At 55.1% G+C, this 13890-nt stretch overlaps 2 protein-coding genes across 3 annotated transcripts; one reads left to right on the top strand and one right to left on the bottom strand.

Annotated features, from left to right (window-relative positions):
* Window positions 1–367: 367 nt before the first annotated feature.
* On the bottom strand, window positions 368–4010 carry cxcr3.2 (chemokine (C-X-C motif) receptor 3, tandem duplicate 2). The gene is made up of 2 exons (XM_069184666.1): window positions 3133–4010; window positions 368–1880 (listed from the first exon to the last, which is right to left on the bottom strand). Exons 1-2 carry the CDS (start codon window positions 3160–3162, stop codon window positions 777–779), a joined length of 1134 nt encoding a protein of 377 aa, XP_069040767.1. The 5' UTR covers window positions 3163–4010; the 3' UTR covers window positions 368–776.
* A 3024-nt stretch (window positions 4011–7034) lies between these two features.
* Window positions 7035–11382, top strand: cnfn (cornifelin). Of its 2 annotated transcripts, none has more exons than XM_069185247.1 (4): window positions 7035–7837; window positions 9138–9300; window positions 9726–9862; window positions 10258–11382. In XM_069185247.1, exons 1-4 carry the CDS (start codon window positions 7622–7624, stop codon window positions 10345–10347), a joined length of 606 nt encoding a protein of 201 aa, XP_069041348.1. In that variant the 5' UTR covers window positions 7035–7621; the 3' UTR covers window positions 10348–11382. The 2 variants fall into 2 exon arrangements, with proteins under 2 accessions (XP_069041348.1, XP_069041349.1); XM_069185248.1 differs by having other exon boundaries at window positions 7767–7837; window positions 9143–9300.
* The last annotated feature ends 2508 nt before the right edge of the window (window positions 11383–13890 follow it).

The following is a 13890-nucleotide window of genomic DNA, read 5'->3' as shown; positions in this document are numbered from 1 at the left end:
ACACTCACAGAAATAGCCAGACACACGCCTGCCCTCTCTCTCACACACTCACACGCACACTCGCACTCCCACACAATCACAGGGACACACAGAGCTCTTTCTCCAGTCCTGCGTCAATGCGGTGTTACAGCCCAGCCTGCCCCAGCTGCACAAGTGCTGACGAGAGGAGAATTTCACCTTGAGGCGCTGCGGTTGGGAGCTGCAGATATTTCACCGCTAAGGAAATTGCAAAATTAAAACAAAGCAAATTTAAATCTGTTCAGCTCAGAGCCTGAGATTCTGGACAAGTTTCTGACCTTCACCACAGGATGTTGTTAGTTTCACTTGTAGAAACAGGGACTTGCAGACACACAGACACACTGACACATTTTTTAAATTGTAGAAAATATCTTTTATTTCTCTTTAAGTACCTTAGTTAAAATATACAAAACTCCTAAACTAACAATTTAGCAGAAATCATTTCCCCTTCAGGGTAAATTCAAATACTTTTAATTCACTCATTCATTCTGTATTTACAAGACACTCCTTCTCAACCTCAGTTTTCTCCTTTCTCCATCCCACGTCTCTTCCGATCTCTCCACCTGCTCCTCTCCCTCTCTCCTGTCTCCCCTCCCTTTTTTTCCTCTCCTTCTCCTACTCCTCTCTTACTCTCCTCCAATCTCTCTTCTCCTCTCTCCCTCCTCTCCCTCTCTCGTTCTCCTCCCCCCCCTCCTCTCTCTCTCCCTTCCTCCTCTCCTTCTCCTGCTCCTCTCTCTCTCTCCCGTTCTCCTCTCCTCTCACATCACCACAGAGTAGTAGGTGCTGGACGTCTCGCTGTCTGAGGTCATGGACCCCGTGACCCTGCGGGACTTGTGCCCCCCGCGGCCCCTGTGACCCCACCGCCGGCCCCCGGCCCCCCGGCCCCCCAGGGCGCCCCTGCACATGCGCCCCAGCTCTCGGCGGAACTTGACGCCCACGAAGGCGTAGAGCAGGGGGTTGACGGCGCAGTGCGCCAGGCCCAGGCTCTCGGCGGCCAGCGTGCCCACGTCCAGCACGGCCTCCAGCTGGCAGCTGGCGGGCAGCAGCTCCAGGCGCAGCAGGCTGTCGGCCAGCAGGAAGGCGTTGTAGGGCGCCCAGGTGAGCAGGAAGGCGGCCACGACGGAGACGATGAGCCGCAGGGAGCGCTGGCGCTGGCGCCGGGACGCCAGGCACAGGGAGCGGAAGATCTGGGCGTAGCAGTAGAGCATGACCAGCAGGGGCGCGGCGAAGCCCAGCGCCACGTCCAGCGCCTGCAGCGCCAGGCGCCAGCGGTCCGAGCTGTCCGGGTGGAAGGCGCGGAGGCACAGCCGGCCCCCGAAGGAGGGCGCCGGCACCACCTCGCGGTAGCACACGTCCACCAGCGAGAGGCCCAGGCAGGCCGCCCAGATGCCCGCGCAGGCCAGCTGGGCGTGGGCGGGGCGCCGGCGCCAGCCGGGCCGCGCGGCGTGCACGATGGCCAGGTAGCGGTCGAAGCTGATGCAGGCCAGGAAGAGCACGCCGCTGTGCAGGTTGAGCGAGAAGGCGGCGCCGGCCAGCTTGCAGGCGGCCCGGCCGAAGGTCCACTCGCGCGCCCACTGCGCCGCGTACAGGGGCAGCGTGAGCCCCAGCAGCAGGTCGGCCAGCGCCAGGTGCAGCAGGAAGGTGTCGGTGAGCGAGAAGGCGCAGGGCCCGCGCCGCGCCAGCCGGTAGCGCCACAGCACGGCCAGCACCAGCGCGTTGCCCAGCAGCGCCAGCGCGAACACCAGCCCGTACGCCGGCGGGGCGAAGCCGCGGGCGAAGCGCCAGGTGCCGTCCCGGACGCAGGGCGCGGCGTACGTGCCGTCCACTGCCGGGTAGTCGCCGGTGGAGTTCTCCCCGGGGTCCTGAGGGAGCAGAGGCAGAGCTCGGAACCAGAACCAGGACCAGGACCAGCGGCCAGAGGGATGGGTCCACTACAGTAACAGCAGCAGCGGTGGGTGAAGCAGTAGTAGTATCAGTAGTAGTATCAGTAGTAGTATCAGTAGTAGTATCAGTAGTAGCAGCAGTAGTACCAGCAGTAGTAGCAGCATTAGTAGCAGTAACAGCAGTAGTAGCAGCAGTAATTATAGCAGTAATAGCAGTATTATCAACAGTAGTAGCAGTAATGGCAGACGTAGTGCAGTAGTAACTGTAGCAGCAGTAGTGCAGTAGTAGTGCAGTAGTAACTGTAGCAGCAGTAGTGGCAGTAGTTGTAGTGCAGTAGTAACTGTAGCAGCAGTAGTGGCAGTAGTAGTGCAGTAGTAACTGTAGCAGCAGTAGTGCAGTAGTAGCAGTAGCAGCAGTAGTGCAGGAGTAGTGCAGTAGTAACTGTAGCAGTAGTAGTGCAGTAGTAACTGTAGCAGCAGTAGTAGCAGTAGTAGTGCAGTAGTAACTGTAGCAGCAGTAGTAGTGCAGTAGTAACTGTAGCAGCAGTAGTAGCAGTAGTAGTGCAGTAGTAACTGTAGCAGCAGTAGTGGCAGTAGTAGTGCAGTAGTAACTGTAGCAGCAGTAGTGGCAGTAGTAGTGCAGTAGTAACCCTCAGGGTGCTCTTACTCTGATCTAACTGTGATTTACTGCACCACCTGTGCTTTTACCACAATCTCATAGCAATTTATTGCACTGATCTCAGCTTTCACCCTGATCTCACTGTGATTTACTGCACTGTATTGTGCATTTACCACAATCTTACTGCACAGGACTGCAATTTTCTCACAATCTCTCTGTACTTTACTGCACTACACTTTAATTTTACCACAATCTCACTGGGCTTTACTACACTAGACTGAATTTAAACTGATCTTCACTGTTACTTGCTGAACTGGACTGCGATTTTATCAATGTCTCACTGTTTTGAAATGTGATTTTACCATAATCATATTGTGATCTACTGCACTGTACTGTGATTTTGGCATGATCTCACTGTGACTTACTGCTCTGTACTGTGCTTGTACCCTGATCTCACTGTGATTGCACTGTACTGAGCTTTTACCCTGATCTCACTGGGCTTTACTGCTCTGTACTGTGCTTGTACCCTGTTCTCACTGTGATTTTACCACAGAAGTATCCCTCGCTGTCTCTCTCGCCTGTCCAGTGACCGACGCGCTGGCCAGCACTTACATCATAGTAGTAGTCCTCTGTGGTGGCCATCGTCCAGCCGGGAGAGGTCCGAGCGTCCTGGCAGTGCTCCTGGGCAGCGGTCCGCGACGGAGCCGAGGGGGAAAGAGGACGAGAGCCGGGCGGGATCACTGGGATCACTGGGATCACTGCTCGGCAGGGCAGCGCTGATCAGGGTGGCAAGGGCTGATCGCTGACGGGCGGAGAGACGGAGAGATCGCTCCAGCTCGCTGTCTGTGCTGCAGCTGGAGCCCTGTTACCACAGGGGAGCTGGTCCAGCTCTCACTTCTCTAAAGCTGCCGATTGGGAAATGCACCTCTGTCGGTTTTCTCAGTGCTACTGAATAGAACGGGGTGTTTCACAAACTGAGAGCCCTGAAACTGTAACTCCGCTGCAGCCCCCGTATTCCGGCTAATTTGCTTAGGGATTCATGTGTCAAAAACCTCCAACACTCGCACACACACTGACACACTCCTGACTGGACTGGAGACACTGCTAGAGACACTGCTGTCCCTCTCCTCTCACACTCCCTCTGAATTCACACACTGACACACTCCTGACTGGACTGGGGCAGGAGAGAGAGAGGGAGGAGAGGAGAGAGAGAGGAGAGAAAGCACTCAGGGCTTTCTACACAATAAGAAGGAGGCTTTTCAACATCAACCCACCAACAAGAATCTGGCTATGAATATTTCAAAGTGTAATCCAACCCATCGCCCTATACGGCAGTGAAGTGTGGGGTCCCCTCACAGACCAGGTTTACACTCAACAGGACAAACACCCCACAGAAACTCTGCACATGGAGATCTGTAGAAACAGTGACCAAAACTCCTACCACCACAAAGCCCTGGTGAGCCAAGAGCTGAGCCCAAAACAGAGCCCCCTGAGCCAGGTGGTCCTGAGGCTCACTGACCTGAGCCACACCGACACCAGCCAGCCTCAGGACAGCACTGCTAGAATTAACCACATCACAGCACAGACCAAACATACAATATCTCACACACTGGGACACACACACACACAAACACAACACAAACTGGAATACTACAGAACCTTAAACAGACAATACAAACTAGCCAAATATCTAACCAAGCTAAATAACAGCAAAGAGAAACAGACCCTGACAAAGTACAGGCTCAGTGACCACAGCCTGGCCATAGACACTGGACACAGGCAGACCTGGCTGTCCAGAGAGGACAGGCTCAGAAACCACAGCCTGGCCATAGACACTGGACACAGGCAGACCTGGCTGCCCAGAGGAGATAGGCTCAGTGACCACAGACTGGACACACACACTGGACAAACTAGCCAAATATCTAACCAAGCTAAATAACAGCAAAGAGAAACAGACCCTGACAAAGTACAGGCTCAGTGACCACAGCCTGGCCATAGACACTGGACACAGGCAGACCTGGCTGTCCAGAGAGGACAGGCTCAGAGACCACAGCCTGGCCATAGACACTGGACACAGGCAGACCTGGCTGTCCAGAGAGGAACAGACAGTGAGCCTGTCTCCCAGTACTGCTCCAGATGTTTATATGTAAATATCGTATGGTTGTGTCTGTGTTGTAAATGTCTGTAGATGTTTCATGTTAATTGTATTTGTTTTGCTCTCGGCAACACTGATTGTACTCACTGGTCATGCCAATGAAGCACTTTGAATTGAATTGAGAGAGAAGAGAGAGGAGAGAGAGGAGAAGAGAGGGAGAGGAGAGACAGGGAGGAGAGGAGAGAGAGGGAGGAGAGGAGCAGTGGAAAGAGGAAGGACAGAGCAGAGGAAGGCTGGAGCCCTCAGGCTGTGAGTCAGAGAGGTGGCAGCAGGAAGTGAAAGCTCCCTGCCCTGGAGCATCATGGGAGCAGCCTGCCGCGCTCGGACTGCGCTCTTCAGAGTGACCGGTCGGCGCAGTACTGACGAGCGAGCTGTGACTGGGCTCTTCAGAGTGACCGGTCGGCGCAGTACTGACGAGCGAGCTGTGACTGCGCTCTTCAGAGTGACCGGTCGGCGCAGTACTGACGAGCGAGCTGTGACTGCTCTCTTCAGAGTGACCGGTCGGCGCAGTACTGACGAGCGAGCTGTGACTGGGCTCTTCAGAGTGACCGGTCGGCGCAGTACTGACGAGCCAGCTGTGACTGGGCTCTTCAGAGTGACCGGTCGGCGCAGTACTGACGAGCGAGCTGTGACTGCGCTCTTCAGAGTGACCGGTCGGCGCAGTACTGACGAGCGAGCTGTGACTGGGCTCTTCAGAGTGACCGGTCGGCGCAGTACTGACGAGCGAGCTGTGACTGCGCTCTTCAGAGTGACCGGTCGGCGCAGTACTGACGAGCGAGCTGTGACTGCGCTCTTCAGAGTGACCGGTCGGCGCAGTACTGACGAGCGAGCTGTGACTGCGCTCTTCAGAGTGACCGGTCGGCGCAGTACTGACGAGCGAGCTGTGACTGCGCTCTTCAGAGTGACCGGTCGGCGCAGTACTGACGAGCGAGCTGTGACCGGGCTCTTCAGAGTGACCGGTCGGCGCAGTACTGACGAGCGAGCTGTGACTGCGCTCTTCAGAGTGACCGGTCGGCGCAGTACTGACGAGCGAGCTGTGACTGCGCTCTTCAGAGTGACCGGTCGGCGCAGTACTGACGAGCGAGCTGTGACTGTGCTCTTCAGAGTGACCGGTCGGCGCAGTACTGACGAGCGAGCTGTGACTGGGCTCTTCAGAGTGACCGGTCGGCGCAGTACTGACGAGCGAGCTGTGACTGCGCTCTTCAGAGTGACCGGTCGGCGCAGTACTGACGAGCGAGCTGTGACCGGGCTCTTCAGAGTGACCGGTCGGCGCAGTACTGACGAGCGAGCTCAGATTGTGCTCGTTAGTGTGATCATGCTTTCTGATGTGGTCCGAGCTCTGGTGTCCCGGTTCCGAATGTGTACCCTGGGCCCGGCAGGTCAGTGCTGACAGCACTCACAACAGTGTTGTCGATACCTCCGGGGGCGTACTATAGCTGCTGTCACCTGAGGCTGCTGAGCTGTGGCACACTAGTGGGGTCAGCTGGGTCGGAATCGCCTGGGCCTGGGGCAGTTCCTCTGACTCCTGACGTGACCTGCCCCTCCCACAGGACTCAGCAGAGAGGCGTTGCCCCTTCAGTAAACAAGAGCACACCCCGAAACTGAGCTCAAGGCCCACGCACGCGGCCTCACAGAGGGATGACGTCACCTGGGGCCTGCTGCCCCTCACTGCGGTGCCGCGCCCCAGGTACAGAGCTCTGTCAGAAAGAGAGATAGAGGTCCCTCAGTCCTGCCGGACGAAAACATCCAGCTCTTAAAGACACACATCCCTGTCTGCGATCGGGCCTGACTCTCACAGGGCTCCCGTCTGCGATCGGGCCTGACTCTCACAGGGCTCCCGTCTGCGATCGGGCCTGACTCTCACAGGGCTCCCGTCTGCGATCGGGCCTGACGCTCACAGGGCTCCCGTCTGCGATCGGGCCTGACTCTCACAGGGCTCCCGTCTGCGATCGGGCCTGACGCTCACAGGGCTCCCGTCTGCGATCGGGCCTGACTCTCACACGGCTCCCGTCTGCGATCGGGCCTGACTCTCACAGGGCTCCCGTCTGCGATCGGGCCTGACTCTCACAGGGCTCCCGTCTGCGATCGGGCCTGACTCTCACAGGGCTCCCGTCTGCGCTGCTGCGATCGGGCCTGATGTTCACAGACAATGGGTTTGAGTTCAGTTTTCACTGGGTTCAGACCCGTGACTCTCAGCTCCTGCCGGGCCAGGCGGGCTGCCACACTGCATCTCCTTCAGCTGGCTGTCCGGCGGCCGCGGCCCATGCTTCGCGATGGCGGTCGGCCCCCGCCTGCCTGACGACGTTATCTGGCTGTGGGCTCGGCGGCGTGTGTGCTTGCAGCTGCGCCTTTGTTTGGCGCCTGTTGCCATGGCGCCCGCTGCCATGGCCACCATGCCCTGGCCAGCACTGGACAGCTCTGGCCTGCGGAGCTGCGGGTGGACGTGGGTTACTGCTCGCGGGGGAGTTCCCATGGCGACAGGCCAGCCCGAGATTGCTCCCGGCTCACGCCACACGCCAAGCCACAGAGGGTTATGGGGTGCTGGCGGGGAGGGGGGAATCCCCCATTTTAGGACAGCTGCTGCTGCAATGTGACCCCGATCTCCTGGCGCTGAACTCGCATCCAGGGCAGCTGTGTTACAGCAGACAATCCGACAAACCAGTTAGACCTCCATTAGAATACTGCGCCCCCCTTTTAAAGACATGGCTGCCTGGGAATCTGACAGTAACTGAGTCTCTTTAGTCTGAAGGGAGGTCCCACACTGACAGGCTGGAGGAACTGAGTCTCTTTAGTCTGAAGGGAGGTCCCACACTGACAGGCTGGAGGAACTGAATCTCTTCTCCCAGTGGAGAGTGTCTCTCTGTTTCTGCTCTTTCCAGGCTGGGATGGCGGGTGTTTGCCTGGCTGGGAGGGGACTCGGAAACACCCAGGTAATCAAACAGGCCGATGGCGTGTCCCAGGGGAGGGCGGGGGGTCCCTCTCCCAGGAAACGGCGGCGCCAGCGGGGGCGGGGCGGGGCGGGGCTGTGCTGACGCCACGCGTGGTATAAGAGTGTCCCAGCAGCCCTCCCCAGCCAGTTCTCACCCCTCACTCCTGCCAGCACACTGCGGGTCCACACAGCGGCCAGCCGAGCCCACAGACGGACAGAACCGGATCGAGCAGGTACGGCGCTCAGCGCTAACGGCTTCTCACTGCTTTTCAGCTGCCTGTGCTTGTGCTGGCCAGAGCAAACATATTTTATCTTTATGTGGCACCTTGTAACTACGTCTATATACGGCAAGGTCATATCAGTCTCTGCAGTTCTATAACACTGACACAGAGCACAGTGAGACTGGGGCTCCTTTAAAGCTCTCTGCTCCAGACTGCAGGGAGATGAGTCTCCTGACTCTATAAGGGCTGTGTCTCTACCTGTAACACTGACACAGGTCACAGTGAGACTGGGGCTCCTTTAAAGCTCTCTGCTCCAGACTGCAGGGAGATGAGTCTCCTGACTCTATAAGGGCTGTGTCTCTACCTGTAACACTGACACAGATCACAGTGAGACTGGGGCTCCTTTAAAGCTCTCTGCTCCAGACTGCAGGGAGATGAGTATCCTGACTCTATAAGGGCTGTGTCTCTACCTGTAACACTGACACAGGTCACAGTGACACTGGGGCTCCTTTAAAGCTCTCGTTGAGAAGTTGAGGTGGGCTGTGCCTGGTGAGGTGTTGTGCCCTTCAAATCTCTTTTCCGGCTTCGCCCATGACGACTGCTCCTGCGCTCTGACGTGAAGCTAGGGGTACCTAGGCAACCAAATACCTAAAGTAGGTATCTAGGTAGCCAAGCTGTCTTGCAGTTTTTAACTACAGCCAAGAACAAAAGCCCTCTCCTACCCCTACTCCTGACCTCCCAGATTTGATTCTTTCAGGTTCATTCTCCAGGTTCTGCTGGACAGGCCCAGCCCAGTCCAGTCCGGACCACTTCTTCTTTCCAGTACCAGGACCTCATGCGGGCCCTAGTCCTGCTTGTAAGAGTAACAGGTTGACAAGATAGACCTGTAAGAGAAATAAGATCAATTCCATGTCTGCATCATTCACTGCTGTTAGCACAGCTTAAAAAGAGCGCCCCCTTGTGTCCTGAAGGGAGAAAAGCATGTGACTTAGCAGACAGAAGACGCACAGAACAGGAGAAATGACCATCAGTGGACACTACTGGACCGGATCCCTAGAGACAAATCAGAGTGAGGAGGGAAAATCTGACCCTGCCTGGCGATCAGGAGGTTGTGCAAACACTCTGACATGCCCAAACCCTCACCTTACCCCAGTTCTAGGCCTAAGCCTGTCCTAACCTACCTGCCCCTGCCTGCCGGCCACCAGCCTGTGAGTCCCTCTTCCTCAGAATTGACCACCTCTCCCAGGATGCATCTGGTTCCTTCTGCTGGTGTTTGTCAGCTCAATAACAGCTGCGCTACCTGTGTCAACAGCACAGGAGGCGACTCAGTGACCACGAGGCGCACAGAGCGATGGCCTATCAGACAGAAGTGATCAACTCCCAGCCCCAGGTCACCGTCACCAGCTACACCGTCTCCAGGACGACCTCCGACTGGAGCTCCAACATCTGCGACTGCTGTGGCGACTGTGGCATCTGTGAGTCTGACTGTGTGAGCCTGACTGTGTGTCTGTGAGTCTGTCTGACTGTGAGCCTGACTGTGTGTCTGTGAATCTATCTGACTGTGATCCCGACTGACTGCATTCAGTCTGTGTACTTGTGCATATGATTGTGAGTCTGTCTATATGTGACATTGTCTGTGACACTGTCTGCTAGTCTGTGTCTGTCTCTGAGTCTGGTGATTGTGAGCCTGAGTTTGACTGTGAGTCTGTTTGTAAGTTTGAATTTCTAAAAGTCTATTTTACTTCCTTATGTCTCTGTGACAGCCTGCTTGTCTGTCTCTACCTGCCTGTCTGTCTGTATCTCTGCTTGTCTTTCTGACAGCCCCTGTCTGTCTGTATCCCTGTCTGCCTGTATCTGTGCCTGTCTCTCTCCCTGACTGCCCCTGTCTGTCTGCCTGCAGGCCTGTGTGGGACCTTCCTCCCCTGTATCCTGGCCTGTCAGGTGGCCCAGGATCAGGGTGAGAGCTGCTGTCTGCCCTTCCTGCCAGGAGCTCTCATCGCCCTGAGGACCAGCATGCGGGACAAGTACAGCATCGAGGTGAGGGGCTACACCCATCAGCAGTGTTAATGTACTGGAGTGTCCAGTCAGTGTGTCTGTATTAACCCCTCTCTCTCAGTGCAGTGTTAATGTACTGGAGTGTCCAGTCAGTGTGTCTGTATTAACCCCTCTCTCTCTCAGTGCAGTGTTAATGTACTGGAGTGTCCAGTCAGTGTGTCTGTATTAACCCCTCTCTCTCTCAGTGCAGTGTTAATGTACTGGAGTGTCCAGTCAGTGTGTCTGTATTAACCCCTCTCTCTCTCTCAGTGCAGTGTTAATGTACTGGAGTGTCCAGTCAGTGTGTCAGTATTAACCCCTCTCTCTCTCAGTGCAGTGTTAATGTACTGGAGTGTCCAGTCAGGGTGTCTGTATTAACCCCTGTATTAATCTTTCAGGGTTCAATCTGTGATGACTGGGTGGTGATGATGTGCTGTTCTCACTGCGGTCTGTGCCAGATGGCCAGGGAGCAGAAGTTAAGAGGCTGATCACATGACTGGGAGGACCCCTCAAACCCAAGTCTGAACTAAACTCCCTCTTCACACTCACCTTTACCTGCAGCCTTGTCTGGCCACTTTCCCTGGATGTACATTAGATGGATTGTGTTGTTCAGCCACTGGCCCAGTGTCTCTCCCAGAGCACTAGTGTACCGGCCAGCCACTGGCCCAGTGTCTCTCCCAGAGCACTAGTGTACTGGCCAGCCACTGGCCCAGTGTCTCTCCCAGAGCACTAGTGTACTGGCCAGCCACTGGCCCAGTGTCTCTCCCAGAGCACTAGTGTACCGGCCAGCCACTGGCCCAGTGTCTCTCCCAGAGCACTAGTGTACTGGCCAGCCACTGGCCCAGTGTATCTCCCTGAGCACTAGTGTACTGGCCAGCCACTGCCCCAGTGTCTCTCCCAGAGCAGTAGTGTACTGGCCAGCCACTGGTCCAGTGTCTCTCCCAGAGCAGTAGTGTACTGGCCAGCCACTGGCCCAGTGTCTCTCCCAAAGCAGTACACAAGCTAAACTAAACTAAACTGATGGCTGTTGGTTCTGAGGTGTCCCTGTTTTAGTCCAACCTCTTCCCAGAACCACGGCACTGTTCTGATGGGCACTGGTCCTGAGCCCAGTCTTGGCTCAGTGTTGCCCCACAGCCATGGGTCATTAATGAGTCCGATTCCAAAAGCCCCTGGTTAATTAATCGATGCCTTCACTGACCCCTCTGAAGGCTGTGAAAGGGAAGGAGAGGAGATGTGTGGTGTGTGAGAGGTGAAGGATGAGACTCAGACGCATGTCAGCGGTCACTTGGTTCCTGCAGATCTGCTGGTTCTGATCAGTCTGGAAACGAGTCCAGGTAGTTGAAGAACAATGTGGATCCAGAGCTCAGTAATTTAGCCTTCCCCAGTTTCAACACACGGGGTGTCCTCTGTCGTCATCACATCGTGGTCTCTGCGATTCCTGCTGTTCTCACTGTCACCAGCCCTGCTGTGATGTTTCTGGCACCACTGTTCAAACAGAAAACTAATAAAGAAATCCACACTTCCAGGTCTGGGCTGTCTTAATGTCTTACTTCATTTCTGATTTTGGTGAAAATGTTGTCATGATGATGTGGACAAGATAACTGACTGTGTGTCTGTTGGCTTGTCTTTGTGTACATGTGTGAGCGTGTCAGTCTGTCAGTGTGTGTACAAGTGTGTGTTTCACGGCGTATCTGTCAGTGTGTGTGGGGTTTCTCAGTGTGTGTGTACATGTGTGTCAGTATGTGCACATGCCCGTGCTTTTGTGTGTGCTTGTGTACATGTACGTATTGGTGCAAATTTTTGTGCTTGCTTTTGTGTTTGTAAGTATCTCGGCTTGTGTGTGTGTCTTCCTCTTTCAGTTCCTTGGCAGTAAGTAGGAGAGTGTGGAAATGTGTGTGCGTGAGAGAGAACGGGCACTGAGGTCTGTGTGCGAGTGAGAGCACTGCAGGCACAGGATCGCCGGACATTCACCAGGAGAGACAGGGACTTGCAGACAGACGGAGCCGGGAAGGACAGGTACTGCTAAAGTCCTACAGTATATTCACACTGTAGTGCAGTAAGATCTTTTTCACACTGTAGTGCAGTAAGATCTTTTTCACACTGTAGTGCGGTAGGATCGTATTCACACTGTAGTGCAGTAGGATCGTATTCACACTGTAGTGCGGTAAGATCTTATTCACACTGTAGTGCAGTAGAGTCTTATTCACACTGTAGTGCAGTAGGAACTTATTCACACTGTACTGCAGTAGAATCATACTCACACTGTAGTGCAGTAGAATCATACTCACACTGTAGTGCAGTAAGATCTTATTCACACTGTACTGCAGTAGATTCATATTCACACTAGTGCAATAGAATCATATTCACACTGTACTGCAGCAGAACCTTATTCACACTGTAGTGCAGTAGAAATGTTTTATGGGGAGACCCATAAAAACCTGCTGGCTGTCCCTGCAACTTAACCCCACCCCCTAACCTCAATTCTCATCAAACCCTAACTCTAACCCCACCACTGATCTCAATTCTCATCACATCCCAATTCTAACCCTGCGACTGCCCGGACTGCGACTGCCAGGACTGCGACTGCGGACTGCGACTGCCCGGACTGCGACTGCGGACTGCGACTGTCCGGACTGCGACTGCCAGGTCTGCGACTGCCAGGACTGCGACTGCGGACTGCGACTCCGGACTGCGACTGCCAGGTCTGCGACTGCCAGGACTGCGACTGCGGACTGCGACTCCGGACTGCGACTGCCAGGACTGCGACTGCGGACTGTGACTCCGGACTGTGACTGCCAGGTCTGCGACTGCCAGGTCTGCGACTGCCAGGTCTGCGACTGCCACGACTGCGACTGCCAGGACTGCGACTGCCCGGACTGCGACTGCCCGGACTGCGACTGCCCGGACTGCGACTGCCCGGACTGCGGGGGGTGGCCGACAAGGATGGGGGCACCTCCTACTTCCAGCACTGAATAAGACAATGACGAGTGTTCTTCATCACACAGAGAATCACTCGAGTCTAGAGCTCTAGATCAGGAAATATTCTGCAGATAAATGTTCTGACTACAGATGAGCTGGACTGAGTGTCTTTACAGTGACTCTACAGCTCTGATGATGATGAAGGAGTGTTAGTGTGAAGATACAGATGAGCTGGACTGAGTGTCTCTACAGTGACTCTACAGCTCTGATGATGATGAAGGAGTGTTAGTGTGAAGATACAGATGAGCTGGACTGAGTGTCTCTACAGTGACTCTCCAGCTCTGATGATGATGAAGGAGTGTTAGTGTGAAGATACAGATGAGCTGGACTGAGTGTCTCTACAGTGACTCTCCAGCTCTGATGATGATGAAGGAGTGTTAGTGTGAAGATACAGGTGAGGGTGTGTGAGTGGTATCGCAGTAGGTGTCTGTGAAAGGTGTGTACATGCATTGTTTTTAACAGGATATAGAAAAGATTCCAGCAGAAAAGAGCTTATTAAGCTCATGACTGTGTCTTGTGACAAAAACCACAATCGTCTTGTGTTCCACTGCAGTGTTATTTGTTGGCCTTGGTGCATGTGGACCGACTCTTTGTAAAAGGGAAGGAAGTGGCAGTTCTGTTTCAGCAGGCCTCTCTCAGCTTCGAGGATCCGATTCCTTTATTTTCACCTCGGCCCTCCCCTGTCCCAGACCGGAATCTCCCGCCGGGACAGGAGAGTCTAGGAGACCTGGGCCCCCGCCCCTCCTCCCTCACCTCTCCCTCACCTCGTCAGGACCGCACGCCAGCCAGCACACCGCAGGACCAGCGGGCCCTGGACTGGGCTGTCCGGGCTCACCGGGCTCAGGACCTCGGCAGGCAGGCATCTGGGTCCAGGAACCACACTGTTCGCATCTGTAAAGTCAGACTGGGGGCGGGGCAGGGCGGGGGATCAGGGGACTTAGGACTTTCAGTTCCAGTATCTGAAAATACCGCAAAGAGACACAGTACAAAAACAAGACACACACTGCCTGGAGTCACGCACACACACAGGCTTGAGCGATGACACCGGATCT

This window comes from Lepisosteus oculatus, chromosome 27 (assembly GCF_040954835.1).
Source record: "Lepisosteus oculatus isolate fLepOcu1 chromosome 27, fLepOcu1.hap2, whole genome shotgun sequence".
NCBI lineage: Eukaryota > Metazoa > Chordata > Actinopteri > Semionotiformes > Lepisosteidae > Lepisosteus > Lepisosteus oculatus.
This window is presented reverse-complemented; position numbering and strand designations above follow the sequence as displayed.